The sequence below is a fragment of the Parus major genome, chromosome 3, assembly GCF_001522545.3.
Source record: "Parus major isolate Abel chromosome 3, Parus_major1.1, whole genome shotgun sequence".
Lineage (NCBI taxonomy): Eukaryota > Metazoa > Chordata > Aves > Passeriformes > Paridae > Parus > Parus major.
The window spans coordinates 29,845,156-29,861,855 of NC_031770.1; the positions used below are offsets into that span (position 1 = coordinate 29,845,156).

Here is a 16,700-nt window from a genome sequence, read left to right on the forward strand (position 1 = left end):
TCTACCAAGATCCAGTAGAACATGCTTTTTCCCTATAGTCAAAACAATTTTCTTGGTAGTAGGAGAAAAAACCCACCAGCCAGATTTTTTAGATATTCCTGTTGTGAAAATTTCAGGGTCATGTGTAGCTTGACTCTTTGTGGCTAGAGAAGTCTCTGACATGGATGAAACTCTAAGAGCACTTATATATTACAGCATCCATTATTCTCAAAAAGCCAGAAAATAAAAGTAAGGGGAAAAATTTTCATGTTGCATTCCTGTTTATCTGATAGGGAAGTTCATTTAAACCTCACAAATTGATAAAGGTTTTTTCTTTAAAGAATGATTCAGGGATTTTTTCTGTCTTGCAGTCTTATCACTTGATCAGTAAAGTCCATCAACAGTGGAGCTAGTCTAGGCATTGAATTGTGATTCTTTTAGTCTGCAATTACACAAAGATTCATAGATAACTTTGTGTCATATGAACCTGCTTTGTTGCTGACAGGAATTTGAATAAATTCCAATTGCTCTGAACAAACAATCAAAAAATTTGCTCTAATGATGCAATTTTATAACACAAAAAAATCTAAGTAAATTAGCTTTTAATGCTAATTATGAAGCAGTTTCTTGTGTTCCTATTAATCTTGTTACTTTGTTTATTCTCTAAGCTCTTTAATGCAAGGAAGCGTAACTGAAGGATGTCAAAGTACATCTCCATTAGTTACACTCTGTTGGTTTGCCTGGTGCATTTTGTCCAAGCAGCACAGTTCAATCAATACATACATTGCCTGGGAGACAAGAAAGTCTCTATGGCAAGCCAGCTTCCATGTACACTTCAAAATACTCTAAAATTATTCCTCTGTTCAATTGAATTCTGTGCTTCTGAGGCGGGAGGGAGCAGGATCAGTTACCGTTGTCAAATTTTGGACATTACCTGTGTGTTTAGGGTTCAAACTCTGGTTGTGAGTTCATAAAAAGAACGTCAGCTGGTTCACACAGGCAGATCTGGGGAAACACCTCCCGTTTGCCTGTCAGCCAAGATTCCTGTGATGTTCTTTGCAGGCACTTGGCACAGCTACAGAGTAAGGGCTAAGTTCTGCCTTACTCTTAAAACACAGGTTCATTTTCTTTATGACTAATAAATATTTTCTCCACTTCTGCAACTTTACTTTTCTACATAGAATAACTTTCAGGATATTTGCTACTGCGTTGATTGATCTGCGAGTTAATATTAATTAGGCAATAGCATATAATTCTTTGTGCTGAGTTATGATTATTAAAATAATTTCTAAATGAAATCTGGAGGTTGAGCATTAAAACAGTAAATAGCTATGATGGGTGTTTTATTGTTTAAAAAGAAAATACCAGAAAAGATACTGTATATCTTGTCAAATTGATCTGATAAAGAGCACAAGCCAAAATGATGCTGTTGGTGAATCACCATTAAGTTAGAAATAAAATTATATTATAATATATTTACATATATTATATGTAAATGAAGGACAGACCAGGGATATTGCTGACGATTCATACACTCTGATAGTTAACTGAAATGAGTTAAATTTGTACAAAGCTTTCTGCAAGTGTGGGTAACCCATCTCGTGAACTAATTGGTATTTGGTTTAGGTAATTTTCTGGTTTCATGCTCAGCATTTATTGAGAAGTGTACCATAGTCCTTTAGATATTTTTCAAAATTTATAGGAAGAACTGTTGGATCTCTTCAGAAAATGCAGAATCAGACTGAATCAAGATTAGTGGTTGTTTATGGAAAGTGAAGCCTCCAGGGTAATGCAGCAGGTGAATAGGTTGCAATGTTTGAGAGCAGCTCTATTTGATTTTCAATTGGAGTATAGAAATGTAAGTTATACCACCAGGAATGAAACCCAGAGTAGCTTTGTTTCATAATATTTGAATGAGGGTTTTTTTTCATTATTAATAAAAGATACACCAATAGAGATTGATATCCTGTACATCCAGTGTTAGAATTAGAAAGAGTCTTAATAAAATGGAATTAATTTTTGGCTTTTGAAGAGAAGCCTGACTTCTTTTTTGTGTTTGTCCTAGCTGTATGAAATCTTTCACAGTGCTGAAAATTCGTTGGTAAAAGGATGATTATTATTACTCTTGTTGTTATTACTGTTATTGTTGTTATTATTATTTAAAACCTCCAGAGCACATATTTGCACTAACAGACCATTTTTGAAACAATAGGTCTCTAATTTTGCTTTTCTTGGCAAATTAATCCAGAAACATTTTTAACAGATTTCACATCTCTTTAAAGACTTTTTTTTTTCTTCTTAAATTGTACTAGAGCCAGCATCCTGACTAGATGCAAACCTGCTATGAAATTGATATTCTTTTTTACTCCTTTTTATTTTTTTTTCAACAGTTACTCAGTTCTTACGGTCTGCACATTATAGTCTAACTGAATCAATTATATTTAAGTGCACAGAAGTTGGTCATGTTTAACTTGTGGTGTTTACCCTTTTTTGTTTCCTTATAGGTATATTCGAATTGTTGGGACCCACAATACAGTGAACAAAGTTTTCCATATTGTGGCATTTGAATGCATGTTCACAAACAAATCCTTTACTCTTGAGAAGGGTCTGATAGGTAAGAGATAAAAACCATTTTTCTTTTTCATGAACTGTTGTAAACACTTGCCTTTTAAAGCTGGCCATTACTGTGCTCTACATCTGTTTCCATACAGAAGTCTCTAAATTGATTTAAACAGTGTTGTAAGCATAGAATTAGTTGGCTAGTTCTTACAACTTCTATGAAATTCTGGTACTGTGGATTAATTAATGATGCTGCAGGAATGCTGAAATTGAAATTAACCACTGCTGACAAAGCCACTGGTAGCCGAGTCAGTCAGTGCTGGCAATGTGATTTTTCTTCGCATGTCACAGTATGGTTGCTCATGCCTCCCAGTAGGTTAGCCTGAATTCTCTTACAGGAAAAGACTAAACACAGCTATTTATTGTAGTGATGATGGATCTGGACATTTAGGGCATCTTATACAGTCTGGTTACAGCTCCTGAAAGTAAGTTCTCATGAATTGATTTCCTCTCCAAAGAGCCATAGAGATGCTTAACCATGGCAGAACATATTGTCTATGCTGCTATTATACTCAGAACACCACACTGATGGAGCTCTCAGCTCTGGACAGTTTTTATTACACTTATTTAAGTAACTTTTTGTTACTTAAGGTAGAAATCCCCAACAGTTCAATGGTACTGAATGATAAAATGTGTCACAGAAAGACTTAATATTGATTTTTTTTTAAATGGTTCAAATGGGTTGTTTTCTGTGCTTTCTTCCATATAAACTCACAGAAGTCAGATCCTGAAGTTGATTGAGGAGAGAGTATTTAGTAGTTGTCTAGGTAGAATTTCCTACAGTTTATTACTCATGGCATAAAATCAAGAATTTCAGCAAAATTTTCAGAGTTCATGCTGGTTTTAAACATATATTTAAATATGTACCTGTGACAGATGGAAGGGAAAACAGTTTTCAAAATAGGATGAGAAAGAAGATTTTTAGTAAGACATAGTCACTTTCAATTTTTTTTTGAGAAAACTATAATATTTAACCATGAAAAACCAAGACCCAATTCCCTGTGCATTATACAAAGGCAAATCAAAAGCCTTCCCTTTGTTTTAGGTAGTGTGCAAGTAGCATTGCAATTACTATTGACTACGAAATAGAATAAGTAGTAAAGAAGAACTGTGTTAAAAGAAAACATCTCCCTTCAGTAAGCTAGTTAGTAGAGAAACAAAGTAGCTCAGATTTGATAAACCTTTTCAGCTAAATTTCATAGTTAGGACTGCCAGCTATGAATTTTTAGAAACTTCTTACAAAATCAGTGCGTACGAATATTTGTTCACATTTTATTTCAGGTGATCAAACTTACATAGTAAATGCTGAATTTGGGACTTAAGTAATTTTTTTTTTGAGTGTTAATGCAAGGATTGTTTGATCATAAGTAGGCAAGGCAGTGAATCTGTGCATTTGTATAAGTGAACTTATAAGTGACCCATCTTTCATAGACTCAATTATTTTTTCTGGTTGAGTGATCAGTCTGGTGAGACAAACTATTTGATCTATTTCAACATTTCTTAAGTTTCAAGGGTAATCTAGGGAATGGAGTCTTTATAAGGTTTTATTAAAGATTCTCCCCTTGTGACAGTGTTTTTGTAGAATCTTATAGGTCAGTAGGGTCTGGACAGTGTAAGTGAGGGTTTCTGGTGTTAATGTTGATTGTTAATCGAGGGCAGCTTTGCTGTTGTTCAGTGTGATTCAGTCAAGCTGTTGTACGCGTAACTCATTTGAAGTAATCAGCAATAAGGGAAGAGAGGCCTGTAGGTTTTCACAGCTTTTTATGGTTAAGGGATGTTAGTCAATACAATTTATAGAAAATTAAAAGTAAGAATTTGGGGAGTAGTTAATTGAAAGTAGGATGTGGATAGTCTTCCAACTGTCAGTGAGGCACTAGCAGTTGTATACATGACCCTGCAGAGTTTATGGTGAGAGAGATACAACTGGATTTGGGGACTATTTGAGGCCTGTCCAGTTGTGAAATGGAGCAGGGGCACCTCTGACTGTTCCATCAGAATTTTTGGCCATCAGTATTGCATATTCAAAAATATTCTCAACAAGTTAAATCCAGCAAAAAGATATTATATCCATTTAATGCTTTTTTTTTATACCTCTGATGATTAACATAAGGTGCCATATTGTATGACCCTGAGTTCAAGCAGACTCTCTGTCTAAGGTCCACTTGTGTAAAAACTCAGTATGAGTACCAATGTGTTGGCACAGATTTATTTTATTGCTCTGATGAGGATTTGTAATGTTTGTTTCTGTTTCTGAAGTGACCAGATAGGATTAAAGTGAATTGAAAGCGATTAGGAAAAATTAACAAAATATATGAAAGTGCATTAATCAGAGTAGATTGCTTTTAAGCTTGACTGAGTAGAGAAACTTTCATCGTAAACCCTTGAAAAGCAGTTCATTGGGTTCATTGCTTATCCCATATGATATTAAATATTAATATAAGTATTAAATTAGGTTAGAACGAACACAGATGCTGTTTCTACACCCTGTTTAATAAAACACTGAAGTATTGGTTAGCCCTTGAAGGCCAAAAGGTCCTTTCAGAAAGACTATGTGACCCCTACTTCTACCAAAACAACACTGAAGATAATATGTGAAAGACTTTGTCCTTTGAAAACTCACTCCAAAGAAATGAGGCCTCTGAGGTATTTGGTTAGAGACCAATTATGTGGAGACTTGAGTAATTATTTATTTATTTTTTGTGAAAGACATTCAACTTGATCAACAAATAATAAAAATGAAGTGCTGTTTCGTGATAACAATATAATGTGTTATGGTGTACAAGGTTTTAATGAAAAATTCTTGACATATTACAATTAACATTTAATGTGGAAGATTATTTATATAGTTACTTTGAACAATACTGGATGTGTTAGTAACATGACCCAGTGGTAGCTGAGTAGGAGTTTTCAAGCAGAAGTAGCAGAAAATACTCTTTATAGCACTGTCTGGTGTTTAAGTATCGTTTTACAGTTTCCTGTCTTGTGAAATGAGGTGATAGAAAGGAATGTAATCATATGAAATTATTTCCCTAATGCAGATGTTAAGGTTGAAATGTATTTTTCTTTTTGGCATAGTATTATCTTTTAATGTGTAAGTTAACAATTTTACGTATTAAATTCATGATATTGACATAACTCTTTCATTTAACAATCATGCAAATATTCTTTGATCTCACAATCATAGTGCTTGCTTATAATGAACTTCTGCTTATGAAATTTTGAATGGTCTTTAGCCATTAATTTTTAATCTAGAATCCAAAACAAAATAATATTTTCACAAATAAGAGGCATACTCCTTTGGAAGCAGTACCTGGTGTCATGCAATGTATTGTAAAATGTTCTAATCTGCCCAGTGGCAAGAAGTTACAACAGCAGTTAAAGGACTGCTTCTGTGCAAGGCCTCTTTAAGTTTCTGGGCATTTTTTTCCCCACCTTAGTAGAGGAAAAAAATCCTCTTTTCTGTCTCAAATGAAAGAACAAATTATAACCTCAGTCCTTTAATCACTACTCAATGCTGAGGGGCAGTCAAGGATTATGGGGGCTTGGCCAACCATCTGTCTGATTTTGAGCCTGGTGAAAGTCATTGGGAGTGCAATGTGTATTGGTTTTCCATGAAGCTGTGTTGGTCTGAAGTCTGTCTCAGTCTATCAGACTGTCCTGTAACTTATACATTACACATGAAAGACGTAACAGTGAATAATGACTGAAGAGCAGAAGATGGATGTAAAACAATGGAATGTCGTTGGTCACCCTCTGGGGAATGCTGTTCAGTAATTAGGAACCATCGTGAACCTTCATTTGTATGCTGTTCAATGCCTTAGGAGAACTTGTTTTAAAAGGCATAAAATTATACAAATAAAAATTCATTTGTCTTTTAATCTGGCAGTTATTTAGGAAAAAAAACCCAACAAACCAAACAAAACTGAATGTGTAAAAGGGAGAAACCAGTCATACCAGTTTCCTAGTGTGTGCTTCAGGTTTATGAAAGATTGCTTTCTCTCCACAAGGAAGCAGTGAGAGATGCTGGCTTTTGTCTAGTTTAATGTTGGGTCCACACAAAGCTACCATATTTTGTTTTTTCTCTTTAAAAAGGGTTCACATTTTTCCCAAACAATGGAGGCTTACCCAGCAGTATGTCAGCTTTGCTGTAGCTGTAGCTTTAGGAAATTGTGAAATGTTGAAGACAATGTAAATACTGAAAGGAAAATTTTACCATTTCTGCAAGAAAGGACAGCCATATAGTCAGTTTTGAGAGTGATCTGTTCATATAGTTCCAGGTTTTTGGGTTTTTTTATTCTTTTCTGTCTGTTTCCAGTGCCACAAGAAGGGGTACACACTTCCTAAAACAGCTCATGTTTCTGAAAGCCTTTTGTAGACATGTTTAATGAAAGAGCCCTGTAGCAGCCAATTAGTAGGCAATGAAAAGTATGTCCAGTTCTAGTGACTTGAATGGTTTTGTTCTATTTTATTGGATTACAAATCATGAGCTGTAGCAAGTATCAAGTGAATAATCAGCTTTCTCTGAAGTTTCTCTAATACAATTTCTGACAGTTGGACAAAAACACGTATTACTGGGGTTTTCTTTTATAGCTAAATATGGCTTGCAGAAAGCTTTTCACTGAAACAAGTGAAAATACTGTTGATACTTTTGTGAAGCTGATATTTTTGAGCTCTTGATTTCTTTGAATAATTCAATTGAAGATTCAAATTAAATTTAGTAATTTCATCACTAAGTTTCAACGCAAGAAAATAGATTACGTGGAATGAAGGACAGGACGTGTACTTTTAATTAACCAAAAAGTCTGTAGATTTCATATTTTTTCTACCATGTAGCAAATACACAAGGGCTAATTCGTATATTGAATAAAGATTAGACTTAACAAATTTTTTGCGTGTGGAAAGTGAAAGCAAAATACCTAATACCCTTTTAATTCTTTAATACAATATGATCAAACTCAAGTAATCCTTGCATCCTTAATTCTCAGGTTTTTTTTTTTTTAGTCTCTGCTTTCTATTTTCCAAACACCCAGGAAGGAAACTTGTAAGCTTAGTAGATGTTCAAGAAGAGAAGGAATGCAATTTTATAGCTAAAAACTGAGCAATTTGAAGCTGAACACTTAACAGATGTAATCATGAGAGGAGAATCACTCCTTCGTACTAAAACAAAATTTGTTTCTTATAGTGCAATTTCTTGTTTATAATTTCTTCACAATGATCGTTTTATGTCTTAAGAGAATTCACTAAAATGAACAGTTTTGTTACAATGATGACACATAAGCTGAGAACTTTTGACTATTGCCTAGAGTGCAGTATAAATATATTCAACAGTCCATAATGCTTTAAATTGCTGCTTTCCTATAAAGTAAGACTATGTACTACATATCCTATGCTATCTCCCTGTATGTTTATTTTCATAATTCATTTAAGGTTTATTAATGGCTGGCTTTATGAAACAGTAAAACACCCACTTTTTTCTGTTCCTTCCTGTGTTGCAAAAAGTTATTTGAGGATTTTCTTTCATTTCCACGCCCACAAACATTGTAGTGAAGTCACAGTGGATGGACACAAAGCAAAAACTGACCTGTCCAGAATGAGAGATGAAAGGAAGTAGTCTACACTCAGATATGGAAGCCACTTAACAGCGGCAGCATGAACATTTTTTTTTCAGAGTGCTTCAGGGCAAAAAAAAATTTCTTATGAAAAATCAAGTATGCTAAGAAGACAAAGGATGAGAAACAAGCGTAAGGAGTGATAAATAAATATGACTGAGGCTACAAAACACTTCTGGTACATTTTTATCTTGGAAGATCTCTAAGGACAGTTGAATAGCAGACCTGTCTTACCTTTAAATATAGTCAGTATTGATGACAGGCCGTGTCTTGAAAATTGCAATTCTTTATAAAGATATCTTTATAAAGATATAAAGAATTAAATATACTGCTAGTTCTTCAGTGCTCCATACTGCAGTATAAGATAAGGAGACAAGAAAGTAATTTTTAATGAATGTTTGATGCTGTTGTCCTCTATCCTCAATCATCTTCTCCATTTGTTTGCTTACAGAATGTGTTTGCTTTGCTGACATATGTCTTTTCTGTTCCATAAAAGCAAATCAAACTTTACAGCCCAAAAATGTTGTGTGAACAGCAAGGGAAAAAAAAAAGCCACAACAAATTTTGTATTTATAATCTATTCTTTTCTCTGACAGTATTGGTTACTGTAAGAGCTGGATAGCTGGTGAAAAGAAAAAAGAAAAAACAAGAAAACAAGACTTGGTTTTAACAGTTTGTATTTGTAAATAAGTGACCTAGATTGAAACATAAATTCTAATGGGAATGTGAAAAAGGAAGACAACCAAAACAGCTGAAAATACAGCACAGAGCAGTGTCCCCACAAGATGGTACTTTTAATAAATTTATCAAGTGTATATAAAAGATGAACATTCAGAATAGGGAGTAGCAGACCCCCTACAGAAAAGGAACAGGATGGCACATTCTGAACACTTCAATTAGTCAGTCACTTTCTAATTAGCTGTTGTAGGGAAGACGACAGAATTATATTAAAAACACACCAAGACAGTTTCTGTACAGTTTTTAATGAGTTTGACTAATCAGGGTCACATCTTCTTAGGAGGGTCATGGATTAGTGCAGAAATCTAAATGTGAGAAGAGGGAGCAGGATGATGCTCAGAGGGCACGCAGGGAAAATATTGCATGAACTGAGCTGCACTACATTCAATTAATCACTTATATAGCTCTTGGATTACTACTTGGCAATGAGTTTGCAGTTTTTTTCCCCTGTTTTTTAAGGTGTTTTTGTTGGTTAAGGGCTTTCTTAAGATTATGCTTTTAATACCAGTAACAGAGTGAAATCACAGAATTCATGAAAAAAAATTATCTCTTTTTTTTGCATGCTGAAGACTCATACAGTTAGCTCTGAAGTTTCTCATAGCTATGTTTCAGCCATTTTTGGATGTTGTAGTAGAGGGAAGTTTCATCATGAAAACAGGAAGAAAATATTTAAAAATTTCTGAACTTTTGCTGGACAAGGTATTTTTTCCCAGTTGTGTTGAAAGAGTGCTTTCATATCACCAGTACTGAAATCGATCTGTTAATTTAGTAAGCTATTCTGGAATCAATGCTATAAAAACTGTACCACTTGTTCATAGTTCATGTTACGTGAATTAAATTTCCTTCTGTTGAGCATATTTTCTTTTTTTTTACAGTTCTTCTCCAGAAATAAAGACCATTGGCATCTGAAGTGTTTTCTGACTGTATGTCTTTCATCTTTGTGTTTTTTATTCACAGTTCCCACTGAAAATGTTGCAACAATTGCAGACTGTGCCAGTGTGATTGAGGGTGTAAGTCGCAGTCGCAATGCCTTATTGAATGGAGACACAAAAAACTATGATTGGGATTCTGGATACACATGCCACCAGCTTGGGAGTGGAGCTATTGTAGTGCAGCTGGCACAGCCCTACATGATTGGATCAATACGGTAAAGTCATTAATTTTTCTCTAAACTGGGGGCCACAGGAGAATTTTTGCTGAGCAGTTATTTTCTTTAGAATGTATGACATCTCGAAATTACATTAATTAGGGGGCTAGTTCACTAGTTTGGCTTCTTCAGTATTACAGGCATGTTAAAAATTAAATATCTTAATTATATGTCAAGATACATGAATGCAGTTCCAGAAGATACTGCGTTTAGGTATAAAAGAAGCATAACAGCAGTAACAGTCAAATTATAAGATTAAAGTTATATACGTATTTTAAAATAGAATTTAATTGCTGTCTCACTTATGGTTAAGTAGGTGCAGTTACTCTTATCCACTTCATTCTGAAAACAATTTTCTTGAAGAAAATCATCATGTCAAGTCAGCCAGACTTCCTTTTTGATATACCAATTAGTGCTAGTTCTGACTTAAACATGGAGGGTGTAATAAAGGTACAGCAACCTGAATATTGATTTACAAGGCTGGATTAGTCAATTTGGTTTGGAGTTCATTGGGCTGTTTCTACTGTAAATGTGCATATACATATGAAGATCAAAATTTTGGCTGAAGTAGAGACTTAGAAAATGGATAGGAGGGTAGGATTTTCCACAGGTGAAAGGAAAAATATTCTTGCCAATTTCAGATTCTCTGACTATTAATGTTTTGTGTGTTTGTTTCATAAAGTCATACATACAAAACCTTGCCTTAATGGCATCATGGTCTTTGTAAATTTAGACTATATAGTCAGGGACTTAATTTGTATGCTCTGTGACAGTGAAATAAAGATTTCTGAAGTTCAGAAGTACCAGTGATCAAAGGCTGAAATCCCAGGTGAGTACAGGCTTGCAGCAAAGACCATGTACATAGTAAGTATTTCTAGGAGCTCAGTGCCTTCCCTCTGTTAAGAGCTGCCAAGTGAGATTTGAAAGCTCTTTTATAACTGCCAATTTCTGGTCTGTGTGGTTTGGTTTTGGCCTGTGGCATTGCTATGATGGTTGTAAAACTTTGAAGAAAAAGTTTGATCAGACATCCAGGCAAATCCCTAACCCAACAAAAGTAGTGTTCTGTGTGTATGCAAGCTGTAGATGTTATGCATAATGCAAGTCTGGCATTGTTCTCATTGTGTGAAACAAGTTGAGTAAGTGTGGTTGGCAACTTCCCACAGTTATTTGAGTTTGGTGTTGTTAATATTCTGTTAAATACTGCACCTCAAGTAGAAAACCAAGCAGTACTTAGATTGAAAATGCAGTTCCATCATTTTCATAACACTTTAACCTTAAGTAGCAGTTAAGGCTTTGGCCATATAAAAGAGAAGAGTATACTAAATAAAATGCATACTTTCTCTGTCTTCCTGTATTACTGTTTTCTGTTATCCTTCAATTGATGCATTGTACCATCTTTTCCAGTTAGTGAAAAAACCTGACTTCCCTGTAATAAATGATATGCTGTTGTTTATTCTTGTGCAGAAGATTTTTAATAAGTCTCTTTATTAAATAGTGTGTTAGGTGAATTAAACTTTTGGTTGCCAAGAAATGATAACTGTGTAATCAGCAAGCATGTAGAGCAAACTAAAAAAAATAACCCAAATGTTACATAATTCAAAACTAATAGGCATTTAGTGATTTATGTGATATTGAATTGTACAGCAGCAGGCTCAGAGTCTCATCTTTCTTTGTCAGTTTTCCTGCATGTATAGTACAAACAAGATTAATATCTTACTTTACAAAAATAACAATAATAAACATCATAGTCTGGGGTATCTTCTGTCAGAGGATACTACCTGCATTTCCTAGAGACAGAAATGCTAGCAGCATGTGGTTTTTCCATTTTTGTGTACTGCCTAGAAGAACACGTGCTTTGAGTTGCAGCCGTATCTATTGCAGGTCATAGGCAGCAAAGGGAAGCTGCTCCTTGGGGTGGGGAAGTGAAGATTCACTCTGTGTCATTTACAACTTGGCAAGGGTCTGGAACAAGTTCTGTATTTTGCAATGCTGAAGATTGTGACAATGGTCTCTGCAGCATCCGGAAATCTATATTTGGTACAGAAATCAAATAATATGAAAACTTAGATGACAGCAAAAAGTCTTAGTATTTAATCTTAATGGAAGCAAGAATTTTTTTTTTAACAGAATGTCTGCCTCAACTGATGGAACTGTATTCGCTGCCTGTTTTCCTGCTGTTTGCTTGTTTGAAAACTCCCTTGATCTCATGCTGCCACCTAAGAGAAAAAAATTCTAGGAGCATTTGCTTTAGGCTGGCAGTACACCGTGACTACAGAATTACATGAATTCTACTACCCTCAGAAATCGAGTCATTATGCCCATGGGTTTGGATTTTAAGTGAATAATTAGGAATTAAAGTATGTACCTTTTTGTTCAGAAACACAAATGTGCCATTGAATGTATTTATTTCAGAGAGGTTAAATATATAAACCTTTTAAAAAAGGTAGTAGCTTCTTTTAGTCTATAGGAATGGGAATATCATTGGAGAGGGCCTCCAAGACATAGTATGTTACCATGGCAACTAAATTCTGAGTAGGAAAAAAGCCAGAAGAACTATTGTTACTCAAATATGCCTTAGAAATGCATAGAGTTGAATGTTTCAGGAATATATATTGTATGCTTGCTTTCTGCCAAAGTAATTCCAATGTCTAAGAATCTTAGCACCCTTTAGGTTGGAAGAGACTTCAGGAAGAAGATATCTAGCATCAGGTTATTTTTCAAAGGAGGGCCAGTTATGAAAAAAGACCATCCTCATCAAGGCTTTATGCACACAAGTCTTGAAAATTTCCAAGGCAGGAAATTCCACAACTTCTCTGGGTAGCCTTTGGTAACGTGCTCTCAGATATTGACAGGTGCTGTTAGGTTCCTCCCCAACCCTAAGCCTCTCCTTAGTCTTAACAAGCCAGCTTCCCCAGTCTTGCAGAGGGTGTGTGCTTCACTCATGAACATTTTGATGATCCTCTGCTAGAATTGCTCAGATGTATCAATGTTCTATTTGGATCTAAAAAGGGATTCAGTATGCCAGGCATGATCTAACAAGTGTCAAGTACAGAACAATAATCTCTTTCCATTGTTTTGTTGGTTCAGTTCCTGTTACTCCAGCTCTGTATGTTTCTAGCCTTGATCGCTGAGAAGGTGCACAGGCAACTAATGACATCTGTTCAATTTGACTCAGACCACATTAAACCTTAGTTAATATTGAATGCTTTTTCATGTATTCGTATATAAATTTGGACCTCTTGGTTTCTGCCCCAAAATTTACTCAGAAATTTTGAAAGACATCTAATGACAATCAGTGCTCAATATTATTTTCCAATAGAGAAGACATGGAAAACGTGGAGATTTCAAACCATCCCTTTCAATTCAAATTATCCTATGATCCTATGGGGTATTTTCTAAAACAATTGTTATTAAATATGGTCTTATAGATTATGAAATTTTTAAAAAAATATTTAGGAGTTTTATTCTTTTGTTAGTTCTCAGAACAGCTTACAAGACACTTGGAACAGTTAACAAGTAAATGTTAAAGTGCTTTTCCACATAGTTGCCTGTCTGGACACAAAATATTCTCGTTTTAGTCCCTGAAAAGGCCCTTATCAGTGGCAAGAAAAACAGTAGTGTTTAATTAGGAACAGAAAGACAACTGCTGGTGTGTGTAACATAGTAAACATAATCTAATTTTTTAATGGCTAAAACGTGAATATTGCAGCAGCTGCCATTTCACAAGAACTTTATGTTCAATTCTCCCTGCATTTATCTGTAATAGAAATATAGTACTATTATGCTACAGTCTTTAGCTGATTTTTCCTATAAATTAAGAAAAGAAAAAAAAAAATATTTGTTACAGCATATGTGGTAGAGATGGAATTCTATGCCATAGTGGTTTTCATGTTAGAATAAATAGAAATAATTTTTGTCTTTATGAAAGTGTATTAACTGCTTACCCAACTTCTGTCTTTCTGAAAATTTAATGCTAGTGTGAAAACTACAGCTTTTCATATTCACAATAATCCTTAAATTAACAAACCGTATCATTGAACTTGAATGTGTTTTCTGTTTGCTTATATCATCATCATATGTATCTCTTATGCTTTCTGATTTTCCATATCACTTCCATTTATGAAGCTTTTATTTCTCTACTGCTCATTCTCTGTGCTTGCCTGACTTGAGAGTAAAATCATGACTCAGAATGAATACTCATAGGAACACTTAGAAAATATGCAGAAATTTTGTCTCATTTGTAGGATCTTTGTAGGAATAAAGACTGTTTTCTTGCAGGGCAACTACTGAAACGTAAATATCTGCACAGAATTGAAGGGGTGTGTAGACAACCAGAGGCAAAAATGCAGCAACAATTGTATAAAAACATCCTTGCATGTTGGAAGGGTTTTCTTTCTTTCTCTTTCTCATTCAAGATGTGTCACTACCTCATGTTTTAATTTCTGTCTTTTGGGCTTCTACAAGTATTCAAGTGGTTTATGAAAACTACACTGTCAGATATTTACCTTTATGTTCTCTATAGTTACTTACAGTACTCCAAAGCACGTGCTGTCAGGTGCACAACTAAAATTGGTATTCTGCTAGCACCTTGAGTATATGTAGTTATACAGCTGTCTGAGCTATACAGTGACAATATTTTATACAGAAATCTAAAAATAAAAAGTAAGCACAGACAACAAAAAATATTTTTAGAAATGCAGAACATTCAATCACAGAGCAACACATGACATTTAGGGACATACTGTTTAAAAAAGTACTGCAGCATTTTTTTTTTGTAGCAGCTAGCCAATATAGTCATTTCCTATGCCTGCAATGTGAAGTTTTATTCATATTTGAAAAGCTTTTATTTTATAAAATTAGGCATTGTGAACATGTGATGTAAACAACGTCATATTAAATGATTCACAGGCTTAGACTCAGACACCCAGAAAAGAAATATGTTTAAATCTCAGTGTTGCAGGGTGTAAGCTGGATAAATTTTCACTCAATTTTTCTTTCTCAATCCTAAGGGCAAGATACACTAATGAGCTAATTTAGCTTTTTATTTTGATATGGAAAGTCCTAAGAACATGGGGAATTTTGCTATAAACAGATGCATTTCCAATGGGTATAGTTCTGACTTCTTAAGTGGAATATTCTCCTTCCTGTCATTTAATATTCATCTTAGCAAAACATAGCTTTGATAAAAAAGTTCAGCATGGTAATTTGCTTATAATGTGTTGCAAAGATTGTTGTGCCTGGCATAAAAAGTGGCCTTTGTGCTCCATGTGCACTGATCGATATTCTAGCTGTCACCTGAAAGTTTTTCACTGCTTACCCAGAAAGGCATTTCAAGCAGAATAAATTTCAAATAAGTTCTACTGTTCAGTCTTCATCCTGAGTCTCTCTTAAAAAGGTACTAGAGAAGACATAACTTATTATTTTTCATTCTGAAGTATCAAAGAAACAGAAATCTACATTTAGCATTTCCGCAAAGTTATTTTGGGAAAGATGCTGCTGACTTCAATTCACTCATTGTTTGGTTTGTAATAATTCTAAACCATATGATTTTTAAACGTATTTAAGGAGATTAGGTTGATTTGGGAGAAAGCAATTATATATTTTTGAAAGGAACAAGTATGTCCTATTAGCCTTTTGCTTTAAAACCAGGCCAGCTGTGTCTTAATTATAGTACTATTAGTTGAAATTACAGTCACCAGTGTGTTTTTGATACTCAAACTCTTGATCATAGCTTTGAAAACATGGATCAAGGAAACAGCAGTGAGTTACCATGATGAAAAGGATTCTATTGGAAAGCATAATTAGCTACATTTTGATAGACTTTTTGAAGGAAAACAAATTTATGATTTTTTTTCCCCTCTTTTTGTCATTTAGAAGACTTGGTTTAAATATGAATGTTAAATCAATTCAGGACCTGTTGATTAGTAGTAGTTACCAAACAGAGAGTATTTAATCAGTAAACTTCTTTTATTAAATAAATGTACTTCATTCAGTGTCTTTGGCGACCTTTCACTTGTAGAAAAGCAGAATGACGATAATCAGATGAAGGAGAGGTGTTGAACTTGGGTGGTTACGTTTTGGGGTGTGGGATTTTTTTTTTAAGTCTGTCATGATGCCACAGACAACTCTTTATTTTTTACTCAGTCAACTCTGAAATTTTTAACTTGCAAATAGACAGTATTCATATGTGCTAAAATACTTTGGTTGAATTTTTTTTAATTTAGCTTCTTAAAGCATATTATTTCTGATAATACTAATGAACTAGATTCAGCATCTAGGGAATTTGTTTTCAATCTGCTTGGCCACTAAACGTAATACCACTTTTAACACTGGGATTTCAAAAACTGAAAAGAAAGGGTTGGACTAGGTTATTTCCCTCTGTACTCGGTTTTGGGAGGCTGAACCTTGAGTACTGTATCCAGTTCTGGGCCAAATATCTCTGACAACAGGGAGATAATGCCTACATAAAATAAAGAAGATACATTCTTCTATTCCTTCCTTCCGCCACTTCCGCCACTTCCTTCTGCCACTTCCTTCTGCCACTTCCTTCCTTCCTTCCTTCCTTCCTTCCTTCCTTCCTTCCTTCCTTCCTTCCTTCCTTCCTTCCT

The 16,700-nt window shown here is 34.6% G+C and overlaps 1 protein-coding gene across 14 annotated transcripts in view; it reads left to right on the forward strand.

The window, feature by feature from the left end:
* BTBD9 (BTB domain containing 9) overlaps positions 1-16,700 on the forward strand; it is a 130,619-nt gene that overhangs the window by 70,408 nt on the left and 43,511 nt on the right. For all 14 annotated transcript variants that reach the window (XR_001520264.3, XR_001520262.3, XR_001520267.3 and 11 more), the window contains exons 8-9: positions 2,484-2,593; positions 9,903-10,092. Coding sequence is in view for 2 of the 14 variants with exons in the window: in XM_015621059.3 (XP_015476545.1) it covers positions 2,484-2,593; positions 9,903-10,092 (300 nt within the window). In the remaining 12 variants the exon portion in view is untranslated. The remainder of the gene's footprint in view (positions 1-2,483; positions 2,594-9,902; positions 10,093-16,700) is intronic.